We start from the raw sequence: 27,978 nt of genomic DNA, 5'->3' as shown, positions 1-27,978 counted from the left end.
TTCCCCACCTCCCAGTACTCCTCAGCGGCTGACCATGTAGCCAAGCCGCGCCTCCCTGTCTCCCGGCAACCCGACACAGTGTCTCCGCCGGACTTCAGACAGACCTAGCTCTGTCTCTCACTCCTGGTCCGCCGCACCAGAAGGCTGGCACAGGTCCACCGCGACCCCTCAAATAGAGGTAGGTCTCACCCCTCCGAACTCCTTCATCAGGAGGGCTCCCGGGTAGGTTTGGAATGCAGAGCTTGTCAGGGAGCTCCTACATCGCGCCCTCCTCAGCCGCCATGACCAGGCTCCACCCCCCGCGCCTCACCCAAAACTGTGATATCTAAGTACGTTTTTGATCATGGCCAGATACAAAAGCTGGTAAAGGTGAAAGATGACCATACGTCCATTATGGGAGGTATGAACCAAAACACCAGCGTTCATAAAGTATACCCATCTATGGGGGGTCTGTTGTAGGCACAAACCTGTTGACGGAGAAGTCAATAGAAAAAGGAGGAAAGGTAGAGCGAATAGAAGACAGGGTATGAAAGGGTTGGGGTGGGGCCATGGTGGATCCCTGAGGGAAGACTAGGTCTTGAGTGTCCTTCAAGAAGTTAAATTGTCCATACGGATTCATCGATCTTTCCCCCCAGGTAGTTATCCAAGGCTTTCAAATTTTTACAGATCTTTCGAGTTGTGTGAAATAGCGACTAGCTCCCGGCTATGAGTATAATAAATACCCCTATGGTCCACAGCTTCTCCTTTCTCTGGCATAACAAACATCTACATGAACTTCTAACAATCCCAGACTCGGATCTGTGGGCCTCTAAGGACATACAGTTGCAAGAAAAAGTATGTGAACCCCTTGGGATTACGTGGAGTTTTGCATGAATTGGGCATAAAATGTGCTCTGAATGTCATCTAAGTCACAACAATAGAAGAACACAGTCTGCTGAACATAATACTACACAAACATTAGATGTTGCCATGGTTTAATTGCACATAACATGTAAACATTCACAGTGCAGGGAGGAAAAAGTATGTGAACCTTTGGACTTAATAACTGGTTGACCCTCCTTTGGCAGCAATAACCTCAACCAAACATTTCCTGTAGTTGCAGATCAGACCTGCACAACGATCTGGAGTCATTTTGGACCACTCCTCTTCACAAAACTGTTTCAGTGTAGCAATATTCTTGGGATGTCTGGTGTGAATCGCTCTCTTAAGGTCATGCCACAGCATTTCAATCGGGTTGAGGTCAGGACTCTGACTGGGCCACTCCAGAAGGCGTATTCTGTGCTGTTGCAGCCATTGTTTTGTTGAATTACTTGTATGCTTTGGGTCATTGTCCTGTTGCATCACCCATCCTCTGCGGAGCTTCAGTTGGCGGACAGATGGTCGTACGTTTTCCTGCAAAATGTCTTGATAAACTCTGGAATTCATTTTCCCATCAATGACAACAATCCGTCCAGGCCCTGAGGCAGAAAAGCAGCCCCAAACCATGATGCTCCCTCCGCCATGTTTCACAGTGGGGATGAGGTTTTGATGTTGGTGTGCTGTGCCTTTTTTTCTCCACACATAGTGTTGTGTGTTCTTCCCAAACAACTCAATCTTGGTTTCATCTGTCCACAGCATATTTTGCCAGTAGTGCTGTGGAACATCCAGGTGCTCTTTTGCAAACTTCAATCGTGCTGCAATCTTCTTTTTGGACAGCAATGGCTTCCTCCGTGGTGTCCTCCCATGTACTCCATTCTTGTTTAATGTTTTCCTTATTGTAGATGTGTCAACAAAAATGTTAGCATGTGCCAGAGATTTCTGTAGGTCTTTAGCTGACACTCTGGGATTCTTCTTTACCTCATGCAGCATTCTGCGCTGTGCTCTTGCAGTCATTTTTACAGGACGACCACGCCTAGGGAGAGTAGCAACAGTGCTAAACTTTCTCCATTTGTAGACAGTCTGTCTTACCGTGGACACATGAACATCAAGGCTTTTGGAGATACTTTTGTAACCCTTTCCAGCTTCATGCAAGTCAACAATTCTTGATCGTAGGTCTTCTGAGAGCTCTTTTCTGCGAGGCATGGTTCACATCAGACAGTGCTTCTTGAAACCAGTAAACCCAAAACAGGTGTGTGTTTTTTAAGGGCAGGACAGCGGTCAGCAACACATCCAATATCATCACACTGAATGGAGTCAAGGTTTGCTCACTCCTGGCTCCAATTAGCTCTGGGAGAAGTCATTAAGCTAGGGCCTCACATACTTTTTCCTCCCTGCACTGTGAATGTTTACATGTTCTGTGCAATTAGACCATGGCAACATCTAATGTTTGTGTAGTATTATGTTCAGCAGACTGTGTTCTTCTATTGTGACTTAGATGACGTTCAGAGCACATTTTATGCCCAATTCATGCAAAACTCCACGTAATCCCAAGGGGTTCACATACTTTTTCTTGCAACTGTATACTGTATGCACCATGTGATTGATAAAGTAAAATGGCAGCTAACTTTTCATTACACAGGTACCATGATATTTTTTCACCTGTGTGATAGTCATGGTACCTGATTTCCAAGCCATCACTAGGGTTTGCCTAGCTGCTGTGAGGGGGGGAAAAAAGGTTACTAATTTAAGTTGGAGGGGCAAAGCGCATGAAGCGGGTTAGAGGTTGAGCAGAACCTCAAGGGTTTTTAAGGAGGCTCTTTCCCAAGACCGTAGAGACCAGTTGGTAAACCATCATTCAAAATCTTTTGCTTCTTGGGCATTAACACCACATGTGTATGGCTGGCTATACATTTTTACCTTTTTCCTGACGCCAACATGGCAGCATATATGAGAAAATGCTCCCCCCATATCCACCCGCAGGACTTGTGTAAATCTATAAATGTCTGACTGAGAGCAACCTCCCCCATTCTCTTTTTTTTTTTTTTTTTGTCAAGATCTACACCCGTAAGACCGTGATGTTATAAGTCCCTACCTGCTGACTGAGTCAGTCTGGGTTCAGCCTCGCCCAGGCAGTCCAGCATCTTTGGTGCGTTTTGCAACCTACAAGGTGGAGAGTCCCTTCTGGTGCTCTTTTGGGGCTGAGGAGTTCTCTAACCAGAGGCTTCAGAACCTCATCTGTTCCACCTGAGCTGGTGTTTGTTTGCTGCAGTCCATGCTGCATGGGTTTCTCTGCACTCCTGAGCAGAATCATGGTGCTGAAATTAGTGCTGCTTTTTTCTTTTCTCCTTTTTTTGTCTTTCCTCCCTTACCTCTACATTCATTAGACATAATTTATTCCTTTTGTGAGAATGATTTGGGGTTTTTTATTTTGTCAGCAGCTTTTTCCTGTCACCTGTGACCAGCATGTGTGCACAATCCAGTCCAGGGTTTGTGGCAATTTCTGATCTCATGGCCGGCTATGGCAACCGTGCATACACTGTGTAGAGGGCCTCTTGTGGCGACCAGCTTTGTTATGGCTTGTCCAGGCTCATACATGTGCAAGGTGGCTTTGTACTGGAAACATCTTATGCTTTCCCTTGCTTCTGCTGCAGGTGAATGGGGGGGGGGAGGTGATTCAGATACATTTCTACAGTATAATCGGTCTGCTTCTTTCTCTGAGTCTTTCATTTTACTTTCTGTACAGTGCTGACATCCTTGCTCCAACATGAACCTTCTGCCACATAACCAAGACCTCCATGTGCTCAGGTAGGGACAGTTAGCATGGTAAGTAAGAAGAGGAAAGAGTGCCTTTCCATGAGCGTGGTCTTTATCTTCTGGTATAGCCTAGCCCGCTCTTGCTTAAGGTCAAGCTAAAGGAGTGTTGCCATGTCATGACGAGTCCAGTGTGGACAGTGGCTCATCCAGCCCTGCAGGTCTCACCCAGGATGTGCATAAAATTCCCAGTGAGTTTCAGCAGTCCTGCTTCCCTGACTACAAATCATAATAAAAGGGTAAGAAATGCTGAGCCTGCGGCACAGACCTATTGCCAGACTAACATGTCTGTGGATATTGCTGCTGAAACCTATCTAAGGGCAAAGGATGCTGGGAGCCAGAAAGTCATGGACAAATGGTTAATAATTCTCCAGCCACTTATGCCAGTGGACTCTGGGCACAACGTCAAAGATAAAGATGCAGCCCTGCAGAGCAGCACAGGGCACCACAGCCCTCCTAACCAAGGAGGGCCCGAGCCCATCACAGCCATTCCTGGCTCTGAGGGCATCTTTATCCAAGCCATGCACCCTTGCCTTGCACCTGGCTTCACCAGAGGTAGAAAGTCGATCATCCTCCTCAAAAAGTATAAGCACGGTAAAAGTGTCTCTCCAGTCCAGTCAATCATTAGGGTGGTTAAGCAGGCCCAGAGTGGGATGACCCAGGTGTCTGCTTTCGAAGTCAGAACATTACTTAATGTTTTCAAGACATAACCTCCCCGTTGAATGGAAGGATGGAGAGGTTGTTTCAAGAGGAGTGGCAGAAGTGGTATGATGATTTTCATTAATGAGCAGTAGCAAAATTATACCCTACCCAGAAAGAAAGCGACACTTCTCTGAAAATGGCACCGCCGCATGCTAATGCACTTAACATGCGTTGCAGTAACACACACATTCCAACACTGCACTCCACTGTCAAGGCATAGACGATACCAAAGTAACTGTTTTTAATGACCTCTAAAAAGCAACATCTTGGGATCACTTTTCAGAGAAACAGCTATGTTAGCTGCACATGCAGAGAAGCCCTAATGCTCATGTTTGAGAGGCAGCTCCGTTTAACAATCTCTACATGTTGTGTAAACGTTTTGCAACAACACAAAGCAATGCAGCCTTATGTACAGCAGTGCTATCGTCCTCTGCCTGTTTTTGCCAACACCCATGTGGATGAGGCCTTAGCAACTAGTGCAGATATACTGATAATGGCTGGCATTAGTCACTGATGCCAACCACCAGCCTGACACAGGCCTAGACTAATGGTGGGTCCAATCTGCTCTGCACAGCCCTGTTTTCAAGCTTCTCTCCTGCTCCATCCAACATAAGCAGGCGTTCTGATATTCTTCTTCCCAGTCATTCATAGGAAGCTGCCTGTGCACCCACTGCGTGGCGAGGAATCAGCACAGCAGCAAGGAGGGTTATAATTATAAGGCCCTGTCCTTGGTCAACATTCCTGTCCTCTGGAAGGGTTGTCGTACATTTCCTCTGATTTGGAAGTTGGATGGGACTATTCCAAGAGATTCACCTCTGCTCAGTATAATAGAAAAATGTAGCCACCATAATAGGCAGGACAGCCTACATAACTCCTCTCATAAATAAAGATGTGTGTTATAACCAAACATAAAGCAAAACAAAAGAGAGCCATAAGGACACTGTATTAAGGCGGCGCTAAATAAACCCAAGCAGAGTAGTGTATTTAGTGTTTAAAATTGGGTACAAAACTTTATTTTAAACCTTAGTCAGGGAAATCTTGCAAGGTGAACAGACATACAAAACACAACAGTCAATAAAAAACACTGGCGTCCTTACATGCAACTGAATAAGCAAGGCCGATTTGGAACCACGTGTTTTGCCTTAAACACAGGAATACTTCCTTCTACCTAGGAGGCACACTGCCAGCGGTGACTGGACCTTATCCATATGGCTGAACACACTGCCCAATGCAGACAGCACCCAGGGGAAGTTCGCTGAGAGATCAATTATCTGCTGAAAAGACTTGGAAGTGTCAGATACACTCCTGGTGACTGATCCACTTATGATCTTTCTATGCGATTATATATCTTTATCTTCCATCCTTGCTGGACTTGCTTTCATTACAGCTTTGACTGTTGAGCTGTTAAACCTGTTAGATTATCTTACCAAAATAACAAACAGGTCTTGTATTAACTGCGTACAGCCAGATCACCCGCAATCTTTTCCATTTTCACGGTAGGACATGTTGTGGACATTTCTAGGACGCTATCTCACCTATATGGGATGATTACCTGCTTCATGTTTACAACTCTGTGCTGGACTGTATCTGTAACTCAGACTGGCATCAATATATGCTGTACATCCTACAGCCATGCCCAGTAGATTCTATTATGCTTCTAAGACCTGTCATATGGTCTCTGTGACTGGAAGTGTCGGAACCATCCTAACATCTATTCACTTATTCCCCAGGGCAATTGTTTCTCATTCTGGTCCAGTCCACTCTACACTTATGGGAAAAGACATTTTTCTGTAGTACCAAGGGTAGTGATAGCTTTATTGTCCATCTTTGTGTCCATCATACATATAGCATGTTTTTGCTTTTATTACTTGACTTCTAGTAAGGCTTATGTTCTTAATCAGTGGCATTCACTTGAGGCTGCTTTGATTAATGCTATTGACTGCCTGTTGACATTACAGTCCGGACTACTTATTTTATTGACTTGTGTTTTTGTAAGTTTGTTCTCCTTGCAAGATTTCCCTTTTTACTAAGGTTTAAAATAGTTTTGTACCTAATTTTAAACACTAAATGCACTACTCTGGGTTTATTTAGCACCGCCTTAATATAGTCTGTCCTTACGACTGTCTTTGGTTTTTTGGGTTTTTTTTTCCTTCTCTGCTCAGCCCTGGATGTCCCCGGTTGCTGTACAAGTGGATGGTGCTCACAGTTGGCTCCTGATTGCCATATAACATTACGTTTCATAGAGTGGCACACATTCTTGGAATGTCATATACTCTTTTAGTCATAACTATGAGTTACACATTCATCCCAACACTAAGCACTATTTCAAAAGCCGTCTGTGGTTAGTCTGGCCTTCCTCTTCATAGGTGGTCGAAGCTCAGGTGAGCTAGTTTGGCCCACTTTACATTCCAGGACTCAAGTCCATTTTGCCAGAATGAGAAACGTCGAGTAGATGGACGAATGTGCAAAGGCACCTTTTTCTGAAGAAATAACAGCCATGGCCCTTTTCGTTCCTTTCATCCCATACAGAAGTTGTATCTCGACCAGAGTAACATTTTCTGTTCGAGGTGGATGTCCTCTTTCAGTACATCAATATTATATAACTGCAAAGGGCATATATTCCAAGTCCTCCCTTAAGACCTTTTTATTCTCTTCCGTCTCTGTATGAAGAAGACTCAGTTGGTGTTGAGTTTAAAGAAACTGAGTCTCGGTGAGAGATGGACAGTTCCAGTTCGCATACCTTCCTTTATGGCGGTCCTAATCTGTGTTGCCCCTCTGAGGCAATGGTGTGCTTTGCATCCATCATTACGTGGATGGTATTCTAATGTTGGCCCAGAGCCTAGCTCACCTACTAGTTCAAAAGGGTATTCATCCGGCCAGCCTGAAAAGTGTTGGCTTGACAGGAGGTGTCAGAGTGGGAGCAGACCCATCCTAGTCATCAATACGGATGCCCAGTTCAGCACTCAAGCGAGCACTTTCTGCTCCTTCTCAGCATAGGCCAAGCAGCAGGGATAATCTTCTGAATGTGATGTCATGTTTGTCACGCTTCCCAATGCAGGGGTCTCCTTGAAACTGTCTTGCATCCCTATGCTACCCTGGGCACACTGGATTCTAGACGTTTCAAAGAATTTTCTTTTTTGCTCAGAAGGCAGCTCTTGAGCTGATTCAAAGTGCTCAGATGCGCCAGAGCCTTTGGTTATGGGTGTTAAATTATCCCGGCCCTTGTCACCTCCAATGCTTGTGCCACAGGGCAGATCGCCACCTGCAGTTACTATGTGTGCTGTCACCTCGCATTCAGGCTAGACTGGTTATTCTGCATGAGGTCAACACAGCAGTAGTGTCATGGGTTTAGAAATAAAGGAAGGTTCCAATGGAAGTGGAACTTTCATATCCCTGACTGAATGTAATCTTCAGGGGCTACAGGAGGGGTTCTTTCTGGGCACCCAGGATGCCGAAAGGGGCTGTGGCACCAGGTGTTTGGTTCCCAATTACTGGGTCTTTAATCAAAAAGATCTTGCCCATATCACTCAAGTATAGGGCTTCCCAGTTGATCCTGTATGCATTACCATTCTTTCACAAAGTGTCTCTCTTGCTACCTTCACCCTTTTGGAGGAAGTGGACGCTCTCACTCACTAAAGAAATGGTCGCCTAGCAAATGGCTTACCTCTACTATCTATGGTCATGAAGTTGGGGGTGATTATTGTCTGAGAGTCTCACTGTGATAACAAGCACGCCCAATTGGCATGCAGTTCTGGGTTTTACAAACTGATATCTAAATGAAACGAGCACTAGATCTGTAGCTTTCTTTGAGAACGTGCGTTGCACGAAACATGTCAGAAAGCTACCCTCAGTGACTTTCTATCCACGTGGACATTTCCTGTCTGGACATAAAGCTTTTTGCATATCATGTGAGTTGCATTTTTATCATTTCTCTGCACCTAAATAAAGCAATGTTGCACTTAGATATTTTTGTTTTTTGGCTCTTTTTCTCTTGAGCCAATTTTCCCCAAGGGAATTGTTGAACACTCTCCAGAGCCCTATGTCCCTCTGGTGGTCTGTGAACACATCATACACTGCGGGATACTTGGTCTGAAGAGATCCTGGTTGCTGGCTCCCTCTGGTGGTCCCCAATCAGAACTCTGCCTTGCTGACATGCTGTGATATATGCTGCTGCTAGTCAACACCCGGGTCCAGATGTGCATACCCAGATGACCTCATCATCTATATGCGCTTAATAAAGTGCTATCTGGTTAGTGCAGCACACTCATTTTTCACCACTGATGTCACGAATATTGTTCGTTCGCTATATATAGACTGTCACCTATCATCACGTTTTCATTTGGAATTGAATTTATGAACTTATCTATGTACAGTGACTCATAATTGTGTGTAACTATACACAATCTTGCATTTATATATGCGTAATATCATTTTTGGAGTACTATACATATTTCTGCATTTATATTTGCTTAATATCTGGAGATTGGTTATCCCCCTCGGATGTGTGTTACCTGGATGTTACTGGCCTGATGACCCTTCACGCTGCAGTGTTCCAGATCCAGATGACCAGGAGTTGGTCTTAATATACTCCAATGCACAAGAGATTCTGCTATCTGGTTAGTGTAATCCACATCCATTTTCACAGCAACAGGAGTCATGGATTTTTCACCAGATTACTACCATTGGATAGATTGACTTTGTTACTAATGTCACTTTATGCACCTTTGACGTTTTATACATGAGATTGTTTTACATTATTGATCTCAGCGCCATTGAGCGCTGTTCACACTGGGTTCGTTTTCAATTTATTGAGCGTTTCAGGAGGTTGGTCCTGAGACTTTCCCCTGAGGAGGAATAGCGTTCCAGTGGGATTTTATTCTGGCACTGGATTTCCTTGTCAGGACTCTGCACCAACAGTACTAACTTTAGGCGATAACTTCAGGGGACATAGTTTTGGATCTGCAAGCACTTCAGGCTACAGAGTATTACACCTTCCTTCCGAACAAGTTGGGGACTATGACCCTCGAGCACCTTTTTGTTCCCAGGTGGCTTTCAATTTCATCTTACAAACTGATGAGTCCATCCTTTCCGGCACAGACAGTACCTAACCTACACAAGCTGCATGTACCAGGTGTGTAAGATGCCTACCTTCAAGCTGCTTCCTAGTTTAAATCCTCCAGGAGGCTGTTCGTGTTTCCATCAGGCAAATTTGGAGGAGGAAGCTGCAGCAAACCTTTTTATCTTAAAATCAGAAATAGTGTTGCGCTCCACTACCAATTGCAAAAATGTGAATAAATGAATATTAAATAGTCCAGCATATTACATATCAATATCTCTGCAATTATATTACTGCTGCAAACGTGTCCTTATTAAGTCCGTAACATTTTGACTTTTAGTGCTGTGATACGAAATAATAACCGTGCAGTTTGCCAATTATAAGAAATTATTCACCTTCACTGGTTGTGCTCTCACCTGGTGTATATCACCAGACCGTTAAGTGAGGTCATAAAAGGCTTGTGCCCCTTTTAATTGGACTTGTTGGTAAATGGATGGGAATGATCTCTTTCCCTGGGATGGATGGACGGAGTGTTCCCTCTTTCCAGCAGGGGATTTCCTTGCTTCCATATGGGTTTTCCTGGAGCCGGATGGATGGGCGGGAATATCCCTCTTTCCACTAAGGGGTCTTCTTGCTTCCCTATGGATTTTTCTCCATAGGTATAATGGCCATGGAATGTAATAAAAGAATATAGTGCCTTATCCTCTTTTAAAATATTTATTAAATATAGTAGTGCACTCATAGGTGTTACAAGTTAAAAACGCTTTAAAATGTTAAGATTTGAATCCAAAGTAAAGTTTTCCAATACTGATGAATACTTGCTGTATGTTGCTTTAAGCGTCGTGATGTCAGAGCCCCTCCCCTATGCATTATGCCACTGGGTCACGTGGCTTTATCAGGGGAAAGCGACACTAATTTCTGCTTTTATTCTCTGACACAATGATATGAGTATGTATATAGTGTAAGCGAACCACTATTTTTCACAGTTTTTATACACCATCTTTTATTTTCACTATTGTATTGATTTTACCACAATTTTATTATTTATAATATTTTAAATATTTATTAGCACTTAGCTTACACCATAGTAGCTCACAAGACCCCACACTTTAACCGCATGCCGCCCAGCCACTGTACATATACGGCGGCAGGGCGGCACTCAGAGGCAAAACCACATTTTAAGACGTGTGTTTTGTAAACAAATAGGGGGCGCGCGCCCGCCCTATTTGTCCCACGGATCATCGCCGCAGATGTCAGTCGCCGGGTCACAGCCGCTCCTTAGCGGCTATGTCCCGGCGATCGGCAGCAAACAGTGACAGACAGCACAGCTGCAGTAGCTGTGCTGTCTGTCACTTCCCTGTCAGCTCGAGGGTGAGCTGATCGAGAAAGAAGAGTTTCTCTTTCTCGATCAGCCTTGTCCCATGCAGCACACACCCCCGCCCCCTAGTAAAACACTCCCCCTCACTCCTATAACCCTTCCCTGCAAAATAGTTAACCCCTTCCTCCCCATTGCCATTAGTACAGTGTCAGTTTTTTTTTTTGTTTGCACTGATCACTGTATTAGTGTTTTTGGGGATGTCCGTGACCCCAAGTCAGTACCCCCCAATGTCAGAATGTCCGCCGCAGTCCCGCCATAAGTCCCTGATCGCCGCCATAATTCGCTGATCACCGCCATTATTAGTATAAAAAAAACCCTAAAAATCCCAGTATCTTTCCCGCCATTTGTAAACGCTATAACTTTCACGTAAACCAATTAATTTACACGTATTGTTTTTTTTTTTTTTTTTTTTTTAGCAAAGACGTGTCGCAGAATGCATTTTGGCAGAAATTTATGACTAAATTTGATTTTTGCATTTTTTTTTTTACTGCACGTTTTATAGCAAAAAGTCCAAAATATATTGTTTTTTCCCTCAAAATTGTCAGCCTTTTTTTTTTTATAGTGCAAAAAATAAAAACTGCACAGGCGATCAAATACCACCAAAAGTAAGCTCAATTTGTGGGGAAAAAAAGGATGTAAATTTCATTTATGTACCGTATTGCATGACTGCGCAATTGTCCGTTTAGCGCAGCGCTGTATAGCAGAAAAATGGCGTAAGTTGCAGTATTTATACCATAGTTTGTAGACGCTATAACTTTCACACAAAGCAATCAATATACACTCATTGGGATTTTTTTTTACCAAAAACATGTAGCAGAATACATTTTGGCCTAAATTTATAACCAACTTTGAGTTTACTATATATTTTTTATAGCTGAAAGTAAAAAATATTGTTTTTCTTCAAAAATTTTGGCCTTTGTTTATAGCGTGAAAAATAAAAAGTGCACAGATGATCAAATACCACCGAAAGAAAGCTCTATTTGTGTGAAAAAAAAGGATGTAAATTTCGTTTGGGTGCAGCATTGCATGACCACGCAATTATCAGTTGAATTAGTGCAGCGCCGAGTAGCAAAAAGAGGCCTGGTCATTAAATCCTCTGGAGCTCAAGTGGTTAATAAACCTTTTTATCTTGGAGTGTCAAGGTCATCCTGAAAAAATGCAGTGTGGCCAAGCAAGAGCCTCCCAGAAGTGGTAGAGGCTCATTCAGGGTCCATCTTTGTTCAGGGCAGCGCATGCAAAGTGTCTATGGAGACTTTTGCAAAGCAGCAGGCTTATTGCCACAGTACATCTGCCTCAGGTGCTACAGGGAAGATCCAGGGGCTTGTATGTCAATGGACTTCAACAGAATGGTAGTCTAGGTTTCCATGTCCATTGTATTAAAATATGATTATACAGTTTAGCTCTCCCTGTTTAGCTTATTTATCACATGTATGCTGCCTTGTTGGCGTCAGGTAAACGGAAAAGTGTATCAAATACTTACCGTAATTTTCTTTTCCTGAAGTATTGGATAAAATTTTCCATTTCTTTTTTTTTGTTTCAACCAGAGGTTTGACCTATGAAAAGGGAAATAAAAACAGATTCCCCCATCCATACTTTTTGATGTAGATGGAGGAATGCTTCCCACTGAGTTTATTGTATTCTGACAGCTTGGAGCCTTCGCTTCAATCAGAATACAGTGATCAGTGTTGCTGGCTATAGCCCTCGGAACTGATCAATCAGGAAAAACCTGACAGGCCGGTTGTACACAAGTCCGTCAGTAGATCACGTATAGCTGCCTTTATGAAAGTGCCAGCCAGACCACAACCTCGGAACCAATAGTCTGAGGTGCCCCGTGCAAAGTTTGCAATCCAAGATGCTACCATGTATGACTGCAGAAGAATTTTGCAGTTTGTTTCCAAAAAGGAACATTTGCCATTGAGGAACACAGGATTTTAGGAATTCTTAGTGAGATTTTTACTGCTGCCTACAGGAGGTTGGGACACTTGCAAGCAAATAACTTTAAAGGGTCAGTTCACATTTTATGAAAATGTTACGTCCATATTTAAGATGTAGAATGTTAGTAATGCAACAGCCCAGCTCACCTTCTGATCGCCCCATTGTGGCAGCAGACAGGGGGTCTTCTCTCCACCCGCCGTCCTAATAAACAGCATGTTTTCTAACAATTGTTTTTTTTTTTTTTTTTTGTGCAGGATGATGATGATGATTGCTCAGCTGCAACATTTGAGAAAAAACCAGGATATCATGCACCTGTCGCTTTGCTTAACGATATCCCTCAGTCATCTGAACAAGTAAGTATTATAGATACATAGTTGATGAAGACTGGGCCTGCTCTGACACTTTTGTCACTATGTAAAAATCTGTATTTTTAGCTAGAAAATTACTTGGAACCCCCAAACATATATATTTTTTAAAGCAGAGGCCCTAGATGATAAACACCGAGCAATTGAATACCAAACATGTCACTCTTTAAAATTGCATAACGGCTACAGACTGCGTAAATTTTATAATCCATAGGTGACACTTTAAAAGCCTTTACAGGTGTCCACTTTAGATTTACACAGGAGGTCTGATGCTAGAATTACTGCCCTCGATCTTCTTCTTTTTTTTTTTTTTTTTGTTTTTAATTGAAATATTTATTAGTTTTCCATATAAAAAAAACAAGATATTTCATCAATAATCTCATATAACATACAAAAACCTTAATTATATCCCCTTCTATCTTTTATATCCATTCCCTCTTCCCCCCGCCCACTCTGCATTTCTCCCTTACATCTTTCCCTAGGTACAGGGTATCTTCACATGTCACTTCCTATTGCTTCATATACATTCGTTTTATGCACAAAATCTTCCCATTTTCCCCATTTCCTATAATATAGCCCCATCTTGTCTTCTTGCGTGTAGTACAATTTCTCCATCCTACATATGATTCACTCTCTCTACCCAGTCCTTTTCTCTCGGCACCTCTGAACTATGCCAAAACTTAGGTATCGGGCCCTTTGCCGCATTCACATAGTACCATATACCCAAGTCCTTGTATTTATTCACTGGTAGATCTGTATTATGTAGTAGACACACTTCTGGATCCAATCCTATCTTTATCCCAGAAATTTTCCTTATTAAATTAACCATTATCTCCCAAAAGCCTTGAATCTTTGGGCACTCCCACCATATGTGATACCACGTACCCATCTTTCCACACCCCCGCCAACACTCTGGTGTTCTTTCCCCACACATTTTATATTCAACGTTTGGTGTAATGTGCCATCTTGTCAAACACTTATAATTTTACCTCTACCTCTCTCATACTTACATACTTACATTTTCGTGTGTGAGTCTATATATTTTCCTCTGTTTATCCTCATCTATCTCTATTCCCAAATCCCTTTCCCATTTTACTATATACATTGGTTTTATATGCGTGACTAACTCAGTGAGTAAATTTTTGCCGTGCCCCGTCTCCCATCTCCCCGTGATTCCAACAACCTCTCAAACAAATTCCAATCCTTTCTCACTCTCAGGGGTTTCGGAAGACACTCAACGAAGTGTTTTAATTGATGATATTTCCACTCATCTATCTTAATAAAAAGTTCTCTTTTATCCTTCTTTAAATCCTTAAGTGTTCTCAATTCCTGCCCATCCATTATATCCCTTAATTGAATATCCTCCTTTATAAACCATTTTCCTACACTCCCCTCCTTACCTGGTGGAAAATACTCCATATTCCTCAATGACACTAATTGTGAGTTAAAATCCCATTTCATACACTTGTGCAAATTATCCCAAACCTTTAAAACATTTAATGTATACACACTCGTGGTATCTTTTAAACCTCTGTATTGTGCGGGAACCCGTATGCTTCTACTCAAATTTAACTCCACTTAATTCATTTTAAATCTTGACCCACCGTTTCCCCTCTGGGTTGTGTGTCCAATCATAAATTCTTGCTAAAACTACTGCACTATAGTACCTCCTTGAAATCTGGCACTCCCAATCCTCCCCTCTTTACTTCTACTCATCAAATCATAAGATATTCTAGGTTTATTTTTCCATATATATCTTATCTTTTTAATTACTTTAAAAAAAAAACCTCAGGGAGTCTAATTGGGATCATCTGAAATTTATACAGGATTTTAGGTACAATTACCATTTTTATCAGATTTATACGCCCTAACCAAGACGGGTTACCTCTTCCCAATTTCTTCAATTCCTCCTTAATCTCATTTAGTAGTGTAATATAATTTAATTTATACAAATTTGTATATGAAGCAGTACGTTTAACCCCTAAATATTTTATCTCTCTATATTTCCATATGAAAGGGAATTTTTTGTATCTTTTCTTTCTCACTATTTGGAAGATTTACATTTAAGATCTTGGTGTTTGTTGGGTTGATTTTCAGATTTGATAACTCCCCATACTCCTTTAAGCTCTTCATTAAATTTGGGAGTGTTATCCTAGGATTTCCCACATAGAACAATAGGTCGTCCGCAAAAGCTGCTACTTTGTTCAATTTCTCCTATCTGTGTTCCTTTTTTATATCCACGTTTTTCCTAATCGTTGCCAGCAAAGGTTCCAATGACAACACACATAACAATGGGGACAGTGGGCATCCCTGTCTTGTTCCATTTGACATCCGAATAGGCTCTGACTTTTCTCCGTTAACCAAAATAACCGCGGAGGGTTCTCTGTACAATTTTCCTATCCACTCCCTCATTCTAGCTCCCACTCCTATAATCTCCAGGGTATCCATCATAAAGCTCCAGTTTACTCTATCGAATGCCTTTTCAGCATCGATCGAGAGCACCACTGCCGGGGTTTTCCCCTTCCTAGCTTTCTGGATAAGCAACAGAGTTCTGATCCCATTGTCTCTACCGTCCCTCCCTGGTACAAATCCCACCTGGTCCCCCTGGATCCATTCCGGCATTAAATCTTTCATCCTATTTGCTAAGACCTTTGCATATAACTTCGTATCTATGTTCAAAAGTGAGATTGGTCTATAGCTAGAGCACTGAGAAGCATCCTTCCCTTCCTTATGAATAAGCACCACATGGGCCTGTAGGGATTCTAGCCTTACCTCCATCTCCCCCCCCCCCCCCCCCCCCAGGGCGTTCATATAATCCTTCAATTTAGGTATTAATAATTCACTATATTTTTTTTATAGTACCTCACAGTATAACCGTCTGGGCCTGGGCTTTTCCCTGTCATGGTGCTTTTCAATGCTATTTTTATTTCCTCCTGCGTGATTTCTGAATCCAGGGACTTCAATAGATCTTCATTTAACTTCGGTAGTCCTGTGTTTTTTAAATATATCCTTTTTTCTCTACTCACGTTTCCACTTTTATTTACTGAATCCTGAGAGTTAATATTATACAGCTTGCTATAGTATTCCTTAAACACCTTAATGATCTCTTTAGTAGAGTAAGCCATTTCTCCCTTGGGGTTTCTTATTTTTTCTATATAATTCCTATTTTTCTTTTTCCTCAGGGGTCTCATTAAATATTTTCATGGCCTATCTCCCCATCTATACCTCTCCCTTGCCACTTTTTTAAATACTCTTCTCCTCTCTTCTTCCATCAATACCTCCAATTCTTCCTTCTTTTTTTGTTACCTTCTGTCTTATCTCCCTTGTTCTATTTTTATGGATCTGCTCCTGGTCATATATTTCTTTTAAGAGGCCCGTCAGTTTCTCTCTTCTTTCCCTTTTCTTTTTTGCCCCGGACGCAATCCGTATACCTCTTATGTATGCCTTATAGGACTCCCAAACTGTAGCCACTGACACATCCCCTGTCTCATTTTCCTGAAAAAATCTTTCCATCTCCTCCCTAATCTTCTGATCAATCTCCTGGTCCAGTAGAAAAGCCTCATTTAGCTTCCATCCTACCCCACCTGTCTGTTGCCTCCCCCACCCTACTTTCATTGTAACGGGCATGGTCTGAGAGAGTCATTGCCTCTATTTCTACTTTACCCTCTCAATAAGTTGATGATCTACCATTATATAGTCCAATCTCGAATACATCTCATGTGCATTAGAGAAGAAGGTTTAGTCTCTCTTTTCCATGCATTATTCTCCAAATATCCACCAGTTGACACTCATGCATCACCTTCTTTAAGGTTCTCAGAGACCCACCTCCCTCTCGCTGCACAAAAGAGGTCGTATCCATCTGTGGATCCAAACAGAGGTTCAAATCCCCCACCACTATCAACCGTCCCTTTTTTAAAGGCCATCAGTTTTCTTAATACCCCTTTCAGGTATACCTCTGGTCTCTTATTTGGGCAATAGATATTCGCTATTGTACATTCCATCTCTTGCAATCTACCTCTCAAACAAAAATCTCCCCTCAGGATCTATTTCTCTCTCCTCCAACTCCAACCTTATGTTTTTAGCAAACCCTATTGCCACTCCCTTAGCTCTCTTAATTGGGGAATCTGCGTAAAACCATGTTGGATAGTTTTTAGTGTTCAACTTAATATTTGACTTAATCTCAAGATGTGTCTCTTGCAAGAAGACTACCGAAGCTTCTCTATGTTGTAATTCTTTAAATAACTTAAATCTCTTCCCAGGACAGTTCAACCCATTTACGTTATATGTTATAAACCGTATATCCTCCATACTTCTTGTATACTTCTCCTCCTTATGCAGAGTGTTTTTAATACCTCCCCCCCATTCGCTCCTAATCCCCCTCCCCTAGTACTCCCCTCCCCTCTCTCCTCCCCTCTCTCCTCGCTCCTAATCCCCCTCCCAATGACCTCCCCCCCCATTCCCCTCACCCCTCCGCCCTACTAGGCCTACTGTTGCCTTCAAATCAGTTGTGGCCCTAATGCCACTTTTGATTCCAACCTTGGGGTTGAGCTCTGCCCATGGACAGCTCACCTTTGCCCCCGCACCCCCCCCCCCCCCCCCATACACCCGATGTCCCCCTTTCTGTCAATTCTCTATTTCTCCTAACTGGCTGCCATTCCTCTTTTCCCACAGCACATATCTCTCCTCCTTCTTCCTCCTCCCATCCTGGAATCTCTATTCCCTGGATATTAAATAAAAGTCTCTTAATTCATCCGGGAATCTCAGAGATGCAGAAACTCCATTCTTCCATCCAATTAGGCACGCCGAGCTACCCCATCTATATTGTATATTCTATTTTTTCATCTGTTCTAATAGTGGTTTCAGCGATCTTTCTCCACAATGTGTCTACAGTCAGATCCACAAAAACCTGTATATTTTTTCCTCCATGTGTAATACTTGTTCTTCCTTTTATCTTCTTCCATATCTCTTCCCTCTCTCCATATTTATGGAATTTTACTACTACATCTCTTGGTCTCTCTTCCACCCGATCCCGTTGAAACCTTCCTATCCTATAAGCATTATCCAGATCGAATGTCTCAGTTCCAGGCTTATCCATGATGGAGTTTAAAATTTTGCACATTGTCCCTTTTAGATCTTCTCCTTGTTTGAGCTCTGGAACTCCTTTTATCCTAAGATTATTTCTCCTATGCCAATTTCCTTGTGTCTCCAACATATATCACAATTTTTTTTGTTCTTTCCTCATCTCTGTTATCTGGTTTTTTAAATCTGGAATATCCTGGGCATGCTTTTTAATTCTTTTCTTCCGTTTCTTCTACTCTAGATAATAATTGTCCCAAATCGTTCCGAATAATCCCCATCTCTTGCTTAATGGATTTTTTCGCAGTTTTTCTGCCATCTCCTTTTTGTTAGGAATTTGCAGTTCTCCTTCATTTTCTCTCGACTCCATTCCCTCTGATATTTGCTGGCTACTATTGGCCCTTTCCCCCGGAGTCCTGACACTATTATCCAAACTGGTTTCCATAATACTCCTTTCACATACCCCCTGAGATCTTTCTGGGGTCACATTTCCCTGGGACGTATATTTCCTAACCGTTCCAGAATGGGGGTGCTTGGGTCCACTTCCTTTACTTATTTTATTTTTCATTTTCCTTATAAGACCATCTCCTCTTCTTGAATCTCTGGGGTATGTGCTATACCTGGTCCCTTGGGAATGTTCAAATTTCTTCTATTACTTTAGGAATCCCCCCTTTTTCCTCTGTATATTCCTCCCCAAGCTCTACATTGTGGGTCCTTATGCAGTCATATACAGGGACAGTGTACAGTCCAGCCGCTCTCACTTACCCTCCTCCTTGTATCTATTTTAGTGAGGCGGCTTCAACTTCGCTATCGCCTGTTCCTGGTTCTCTCTTGTCCTTGCTCTCACTCTTTTAGGGGGATTCCTCCGGGTCCTCTTTCTTCCTTTATACACTCTCCGTAGCAGGTGGCAGGCAGGTTGCTTTCCTTTCAAGCCGGCGTCTCTCCGACTCCTTTGGACGCCGGACGGCTTTTTTCCTTCCCAGTACTCCTCCTCAGCTGTCACGTGGTCCCGCCGCTTCCCTGGCAACCCGACACTTCTTCCGGGTTCACCTCCTGGCGAAACCCTGTTCCTGCTACATCCCCTCAGGGACTCTTCTCAACCGCCAAGGAACCCCTCTTACACGGGTAAGTCCACGGCGCAGCCAGTTAGATACCTCCGGGGGTAAGGCGGGGGGAGGTTAGCAGAGCGAGTCTACTCCGCTCTCTCCGTCTCCGCCATGTTCAGGCTCCTCCCCACTAAAAGTCCCATCCCCACTGCCCTCGATCTGATGTTTGCGGTGATGCCTCACATTTGTGGTGCAGTCGCTATTTACATAGGCGTCCAGGATTGACAAATGTGTTCAACTTTTGCGAGCGATTACAGGGGTGCTTTAAAGTTTAATTTATCCATTTTTACACTGTCCCTTTTAATTACTTTATTTTTCCTTACTCTGAGGTCTATTAGACCCTAGATCTCTTCTCTGCCCTTTTTAAAAGCTTCAGATCACACCAAGATAAGTATGATCCAATGCTTTTTTCAAACCTCTAGGGATGTCCCCTCCCGCTGCTTGTAAAAGCAATCCATCTGCTAATTGGCCACTAGGATTGCTTTTACGAGAGAGCCAACCACAGCCAGAAAAAAAACAACACCAGGATGATGCCTGCAGCTGCCCCAGGTATAACCACTCAAAGTCCACCGATGTACAGGTGCGTTTCTAGTCTGCAGGTGGTTAGGCAGCGGACTTGTTAAACCACTTCCCAACTGGGCCATAGTCAAGACGTCCTTGTTTGGAAGTAGAATATTGGGGTTATGGCTGCAACAGTGTGCCATAACCCCGGTATTATTTTTTTCAGCTGGCAATTCTCTAACCGATAAAAGTGATCAGAGTGGCAAATTCACTGCTGAATCACTTTTAGGACAACCCCCTCCCTTCGCTTCCCAGTGGTTTTTGGGCTGACCTGGATTGTCAGTACCACCGAGAACCAATCCAGCGGTCGCACCTGCTTGTCACACAGAAGTGTGTGGAGGAAAGATGGCCTCCGCTCATCTCTATGGCCTAGTAGCATCCGAGAGACATGATGTACATTGAAGGAAATAAGTATTTGATCCCCTGCTGATTTTGAATGTTTGCCCACTCACAAAGAAATGATCAGTCTAAAAATCGAATGGTAAGTGTATTGTGACACTGAGAGACAGAATAGCAACAAAAAATTCAAAAGAAATGCATGTCTAACAAATTATGTTCATGAGGGAAATAAGTATTTGATCCCCTATCATTCAGCAGGATTTCTGGCTACCAGGTATCTTTCACACAGGTAACAAGCTGAGATTAGAAGCAGTCTCTTAAAGGGAGTGCTGCTAATCTCATTTTGTTACCTGTATAAAAGACACTTGTCCACAGGAGCAATCAAACAATCAGGTTCCAAACTCTTCATCATGGCAAAGACCAAAGAGCTGTCCAAGGATGTCAGGGACAAGATTGTAGACCTACACAAGGCTGGACTGGGCTACCAAACTATTGCCAAGCAGCTTGGTGAGAAGGTGACAACAGTTGGTGCAATCATTCGCAAATGGAAGAAACACAAAACAACTGTCAGTCTCCCTAGGTCTGGTGCACCATGCAAGATCTCACCTCGTGGAGTGTCAATGATCATGAGAACAGTAAGGAATTATCCCAGAACTACACATGAGGATCTTGTCAATGATCTCCAGGCAGCTGGGAACACAGTCACAAAGAAAACAATTAGGGACACACTACGCTGACAAGGATTGAAATCCTGCAGTGTCCGCAAGGTCCCTCTGCTCAAGAAAGCACACATGTCCAGGCCCGTCTGAAGTTTGCCACTGAACATCTGAATGATACAGAGGACTGGTTGAAAGTGTTGTGGTAAGATGAGACCAAAATCGAGCACTTTGGCATCAACTCAATTCGCTGTGATTGGAGGAGGAGGAATGCTGCCTATGACTCCAAGAACACCATCCCAACTGTCAAACGTGGTGGAAACATTCTGCTTTTGGGGGTGTTTTTCTGCTAAGGGGGCAGGACAATTGCACCGCATCAAAGGGACGATGGATGGGGCAATGTACCATCAAATCTTGGGTGAGAGCCTTCTTCCCTCAGCCAGGGCATTGAAAATGGGTTGTGGATGGGTGTTCCAGCATGGCAATGACCCAAAACACATGGCCAAGGCAACAAAGGAGTGGCTCAAGAAGAAGCACATTAAGGTCCTGGAGTGGCCTAGCCAGTCTCCAGACCTTAATCCGATTGAAAATCTGTGGAGGGAGCTGAAAGTTCGAGTTGTCAAACGTCAGCCACCAAACCTTAATGGCTTGGAGAGGATCTGGCAAGAGAAGTGGGCCAAAATCCTTCCTCAGATGTGTGCAAACCTGGTGGCCAACTACAGGAAACATCTGACCTCTGTGATTGCCAACAAGGGATTTGCCACCAAGTACTAAGTCATGTTTTGTGAAGGGGATCAAATGCTTATTTCCCTCATGACCATGCAAATCTGTGCATAATTTGTTAGACATGCATTTCTTTTGACTTTTTTGTTGCTATTCTGTCTGTTACAGTACACATACCATTCAATTTTTAGACTGACCATTTCTTTGTGAGTGGGCAAATATTCAAAATCAGCAGGGGGTCAGATACTTATTTTCTTCAATGTAAACCAGGTACCTTTTTTTTTTTTTTTTTTTTTTTTAATCAATTTTTTTTTGTTCTATTTCTTCCTCAGACCTAATTCTTCTGCAGAGGAGAGATGTGGGGTCTTATGAATCCAAGTTTTCTCTATAAGGAGGACCTTTCACTACTTATTTCTATCGAAAGGGATGTTTACATTCGTTATAATGGGAATAAAAGGGATCACAAAAAAAATATTTTTAACTGTAAAAATAGAGTAATGAAATAGACACCCCCCCCCCCTTTTTTTTTTTTTTTTTGCAAAAGTTACAGCAAGTTAATCTTGCAGTAGGTCTCCTCTGTGACTTTAAACCAGTAACCTGTAGAAATTTTTAAAGCGAGAGAAGTACTGTAGTTTGGTGCTATTCCACGAGCGTACACAATTTTAAAGCATGACACGCTGGGTATCTATTTACTTGGTGTAACTTTCATCATCTTTCCTATTTAACAAAAAAAAAAAATGGGATATATATATATATATATATATGTGTCAGAATTGGCATGGTAAGGAAGTGGTTAAAGTGGTAGTAAACTTTCCTTATGACAGTGATGAACTGTCATTGTTCCTAGCGCTTCCACCTTCGTCTAGTCCAGTGATGGCGAACCTTTTTGAGCCCGAGTGCCCAAAACTGCAACACAAACCAACTTTTTTATTTCAAAGTGCCAACACTGCAATTAACCACTTGCCTACCTGGACGCACTGACAGACGGCACTGATCCGTGGCACTGCTGGGCATTATTGATGGGTGACACTGCTGGGCATTATTGACGGGTGGCGCTGCTGGGCGGCGCTGCTGGGTGGCGCTGCTGGGCGGCGCTGCTGGGTGGCGCTGCTGGGTGGCGCTGCTGGGCGGCGCTGACGGGCGGCGCTGACGGGTGGCGCTGCTGGGCGGCGCTGACGGGTGGCGCTGCTGGGCGGCGCTGACGGGTGGCGCTGCTGGGCGGCGCTGACGGGTGGCGCTGCTGGGCGGCGCTGACGGGTGGCGCTGCTGGGCGGCGCTGACGGGTGGCGCTGCTGGGCGGCGCTGACGGGTGGCGCTGCTGGGCGGCGCTGACGGGTGGCGCTGCTGGGCGGCGCTGACGGGTGGCGCTGCTGGGCGGCGCTGACGGGCGGCGCCGCTGGGCGGCGCTGACGGGCGGCGCCGCTGGGCATCATTGACGGGCGGCGCCGCTGGGCATCATTGACGGGCGGCGCCGCTGGGCATCATTGACGGGCGGCGCCGCTGGGCATCATTGACGGGCGGCGCTGATGGGCAGCACTGACGGGCGACGCTGCTGGGCATCATTGAAGGGCGGCGCTGCTGGGCATCATTGAAGGGTGGCGCTGCTGGGCATCATTGATGGGTGGCACTGATGGGCAGCACTGATGGGCGATACTGCTGGGCACTGACATGTGGCACTGCTGGGCAGCACTGATGGGCGATACTGCTGGGCACTGACATGTGGCACTGCTGGGCAGCACTGACAGGCGTCACTGCTGGGCACTGATGGATGGCACTGCTGGGCATCATTGATGGGTGGCACTGACGGGCGACACTGCTGGGCACTGATGGATGACACTGCAAGCAGTTAATCTCACCTCTGGCAGCGTCTGTGTGGCTTCCAACCCAGCAGCTCATTCCCATCCACGCTGAACACGTTGCCCCTGGCCCCGGAGCAGTGTGGGAGCCTCTTCCTCTCTTCCGCGCCCATCCCCGAGTACATCACCCCTGGTGCCAGAGCCGCATTGGAGCCGTTTCCTCTCGTCCACGCCCACCCTGGCCCCAGAGACATGTGGGAAATGTAGTTTGATGGGGGTCCAGTGTGGACCAGTTCTGGATGGCCGGTCCATGCGCGCTCATCATCCTCTTCTTCCTGGCGTGCCCACTGAGATGGCTCTGCGTGCCAGCTCTGGCACGCGTGCCATAGGTTCAGCATCACTGGTCTAGTCTGACCATGAATTCTTGTATGATAAACCAGTTGGGCAGTTTTAAAAAGCTTGCCTGCTATTCCTCTTTTCCTAGATAAACTGGGCTGGCACAATGTTGTGTACATCTTCCTCCTCTGTCTAAACTGGAATGCTCTTGTAATCATAACCTTGATGTTTAAAACAGAAGCCAGACCACAAGACGTTTATAGGTTGGTGTGACTATGCATTCACAGTTCTCAATTTACTGAAGTGTATGGCCAGCCATAAAGGATAAGTTCACCTTTCCAGAAAAAATGGCAAATTTCTTGTACAAAAAAAATTTGCATTTTTTTTTTCTACAGGAGCCTGCAGTGCATTGTACCCTTGATCAGTCAGTTGCGGGTGCTGTGTTGGGCTCCTTCAGACCTGTCCTCTAGCTTTCTAGCTGGAGAAGGTGTCCATAAACGACAAGAACACTCTTAAGCTTCACTACCAGAATATAAAGATGCATCTCTGCATGTTAGACAAAACAGGAGTAGCTGAGCCAGCAGAGAGAGTTATCAGAAACTTCTAGAAGAGGAGATGGCTATGATGTGCAATGAAGGAACGGGCTGTACTAGGGAATTGACTTTCTGGAGTAGTCAAAATTTTCTAGAAAGTTCAAAAGCGCACAAAAATTGATGGAAAGGAAAAACGCTGAAAATGCTTTATTTTAATGCGCTTTTTCTAATTTCAAAGTGCTTTTGGCCTCTTATGTAGGCTATGTCAGCTTGTGGTTACTTTTACTACAATTGGATTTGAAAATATTGCGTGGGGCCTTGGCTATCAGCATTATCACTGCTGATTCAGAAGCCTATGGTTCAACCAACACCAGTGGATTGGACTGTTCTGTTGAACCCAAAACTCTCCCTTTTTGGCTGAGGTTTTTGGGAATGGAGCATGTGAGACACAAATGAGAGGATTTGGTTGACTCAAAGAGAAATTGACTCCATATTACTAGTAGTGCACACAGGGAATGACTAATGTGAAGCTTCCCACCTCTTAGCTAGGTGTCTTATCACACAGCAGAAGCAAAAGGTTATGTCACTTCTGCTTTCAATGCGAAACATGTTGTCATTTTCACACCTGCAAATCGTGTTTCCTTTTTTTTTTTTTTGTCCTACCCCTGTATATCTTGCGTTCTGTAGTATTTGGATTTGAGACCTATATAGACTAACATACAGAAATCTTTTGTTCTTTAAAGCAGAACTCCAGTCGGTTTTCTGAAAATTAAAAGTCAACCACTACAAAAACTGTAGCTGCTGACTTTTAATAATCAGACACTTGCCTATATCAGGATCCAGCAATGTGGTCACCTTTGGGGGTGCCGAGGACCGAACACACTGGCATCTTAACTGTGGGCAACCTGGCTGTGAGAGCTTGCAGCTTTACAGCTGTGGGTGCCTACTGCTCCAGCCGTGCGGTGCATTGTGAATGGTCCCACAGTATTCTAGGACCTGTCGTGTGTCCCAGAAGACAGCTGGGAGTGTGGAGAACTTAAGCTTCCAGTCACCTAGGTGGACGGAGTGGAAGTGGGAACGGGTACCTGTCAAAATCAGGTACCCAGTTCCCAAAATTGCAAATGCCTCACCAGGAGAAGGGGAGGAGGCCTTTAAAACGGAACATCCCATTTTGGGTGGATCTCCGCTTTAATTTTAGTTTTGAAACTTAGGAAAGGGTTAAATTTGTGGGGGGTTTTTCAACATTTTGGGCAGCTTTTGATTCATGATTTTTTTTTGTTTCCTTTTAGTATGATCCATTTGCTGAACATAGACCTCAGAAAATTGCAGATCGGGAGGATGAATATAAAAAGCATAGGCGTACCATGATCATTTCTCCAGAGCGTCTTGATCCTTTTGCAGACGGTAATTGGCTTATGTGTTTTCATTTAACATGTTTTAGTTTGTGTTTTTTTTTTTTTTTTTTTATCCTGAATTTAACCCCTTGTGCTTTCATTGCCATGCTTAAACCTTTTTTTGTTTTTCTCCCTGTACTTTATCATTGCTGAGACACTGTATCTAATCCCTGCACACTTATAGTCGGAATAGCTTTACAGCACACTGCATTGATTTAAATACTTTTACAACATATAATACTTTTTTATGGCGATTTCAAAATGAAATGCACAATGCGTTTCCAATATGTTTTTGACAACAAGATTCTTAAATACAAAAGGCTTTCATCTTTTACATTCATATAAACCTACTGCTGGAGAGAATTGTATTTTGGTGCATACCTTTAAGGCAGGCATTCAGTGATTTGACCCCCCACTGATCATTTGCAGCTTCATACTTTTGCTTTTTACTTAAGCCTTAACTGGTGAGCTACAAGTTAGTTGCCTGAGTCTGTGTCTACACAATTTTAACTGCAGGTCATTTGCTTTAAAACCTGCATGTATCAGTGATGGGTTTGGTGTATTGTATAATGTAAATGATAAACAATGCTTGTCAGACTTCACAGGCCCATACTAACTGTCCTTAATTTCTTTCCTACAGCAGTACTGCTAAATACAAGTCCTGTCTGCATTCTTAAGGGTGCAGTGCAACACATCCTGTGTAGCTAATGGTGAAAAAAGTAATCCAAAGGAAGTCCTATCTTTTCTAGTGTCCGCTTGACACTGCAGATTGGGCGTGGTCTCCAACATCTTTCTGTTTTTTTTTTCTTAAGTTTTTTTCTATTGGTGTGTGCATGTTCACGGTATGGAGATTGTCAGAGGCACCCTTCATCTCCCCCCCCCCCCCCCAAAAAAAAGCCTGTGCATTTTGATTTTAATGAAAAGGGGAAAAATTGTTGAGAAATTGAGTTATGAGGTTCAAATAGTTATGACAATAACTCTAGCTCTAAATGGAAATAACATTGTTTTACAGTTTGGTGTATTTGCTAAATAAAGACCTATTTAATGCAGAGATGCATGCACTTTCATAAAGGTGCTGTTCACTCAAAACCGGTCTTTGCTTAAAGGACTAGTTCCCCCCCAAAAAACTGAATAAGTTTTCAGTTTGTTCTGGCAGGGTTTGACCATTCCATAGGCTTGTATAAGGTCCTAGGAACCTTACATATGTCCCCTCATAAACCTCCCCACGTCTACTATGGCCATAATATGCCACGCAGAATTGCAGTGTCACCAGGTATTTGCTACATTCTGTATGCAATTCCTACAGATAATTTAAAAGTCGACATCTGACACCATTTCTCAAAGACTCCATAGTTGAATGTAGTGTTTTGTGGGGAGAAGAATGTGGACTGTAAAGGAACATAAGTGTGAATGAAATCAATTCTTCTCCGAGTTTAGACAAATTCGGTAAGGAGACTATTTTGAACATGTAAAGGGATATATAGGCAGATTTGCTTTTCATCTTTCAAACAGTGTTTTCAGTGGGTGTTTGACTAAAGGTTGCCTTTTAGTGCCAGAACATTGCAGTTGGTCACCTCTGCTCACTGAAAAAATTAACTTTGGGTGGACTGATTGATGCTTGGCAAAAAATAACAAATACTGTTTTTTTTAAAACCAACCGTGTTTGAGAAAATGGGGTTTTTGTCTAGAGCATTAAGCTTGGCATTTTCTTATTTTTCTGATTTTAATATTTTTGGAATACTTTTTCTTCTATCCAAAAAGTGGACCTGTGGTTCAGACTTTGGTTAACTTTTAAAATGTGTTTTAAGATTGCCTTTCTTTATGATGCTGCCCAGTTTCTCTAGACAGATTAACTCATTCTCATTTTCTTAGATTTCCTTAGTATTTTGTTAGAAACTCAAGCCTAAAATATTGTGAAGCCATAATTGGGTATAGTATATACTGGTGCTTTTAACAACTTTACCCAGGTAATGTTTTGAGTATACATTTTCCAAAGTGTTACTAATGGTAAAGAGATGATTTTCTAGGCTTCTATTCTGCTGCTTGAAGTCAGAACTGCTGATGGAGACAAAGGAATGAAAGTGTACGTATTATGGAACAGTGACAACGGAACTCACCACTGCTGAAGACACTTCAGTGTTTTGCCATTTTTTTTTTTCTTTTAAATCTGCATTTGATGTTTGCTGTAAAACTGTAGTTTGTATTTCTAAATAGGTTACATATGACAATAAAATTCCTTAATGTAAGAAATGTAACCTTTTAATTTTAGTTGATTTATAATAAATCCAATATCCCTAGTATTTTGCTAGAGAGGGATTGACAGTATTAATTTTAAATAGACATTTGCAAGTTA

The 27,978-nt window shown here is 43.2% G+C and overlaps 1 protein-coding gene across 5 annotated transcripts in view; it reads left to right on the top strand.

Moving 5' to 3' along the window:
• SF3B1 (splicing factor 3b subunit 1) overlaps nucleotides 1–27,978 on the top strand; it is a 134,867-nt gene that overhangs the window by 41,729 nt on the left and 65,160 nt on the right. For 2 of the 5 annotated variants that reach the window (XM_089692692.1, XM_089692693.1), the window contains exons 3-4: nucleotides 12,995–13,093; nucleotides 25,521–25,635. In XM_089692692.1, coding sequence (XP_089548818.1) covers nucleotides 12,995–13,093; nucleotides 25,521–25,635 — 214 coding nt within the window. Of the gene's footprint in view, nucleotides 1–12,994; nucleotides 13,094–25,520; nucleotides 25,636–25,693; nucleotides 27,876–27,978 lie in introns of those variants that run through there. The other 3 variants (XR_016315361.1, XM_089692696.1, XM_089692694.1) reach the window with 3 other exon arrangements.

The sequence above is a fragment of the Staurois parvus genome, unplaced genomic scaffold (assembly GCF_062004578.1).
Source record: "Staurois parvus isolate SC_StPar_1 unplaced genomic scaffold, SC_StPar_1.0 ptg000601l, whole genome shotgun sequence".
Classification (NCBI taxonomy): domain Eukaryota; kingdom Metazoa; phylum Chordata; class Amphibia; order Anura; family Ranidae; genus Staurois; species Staurois parvus.
This window is presented reverse-complemented; position numbering and strand designations above follow the sequence as displayed.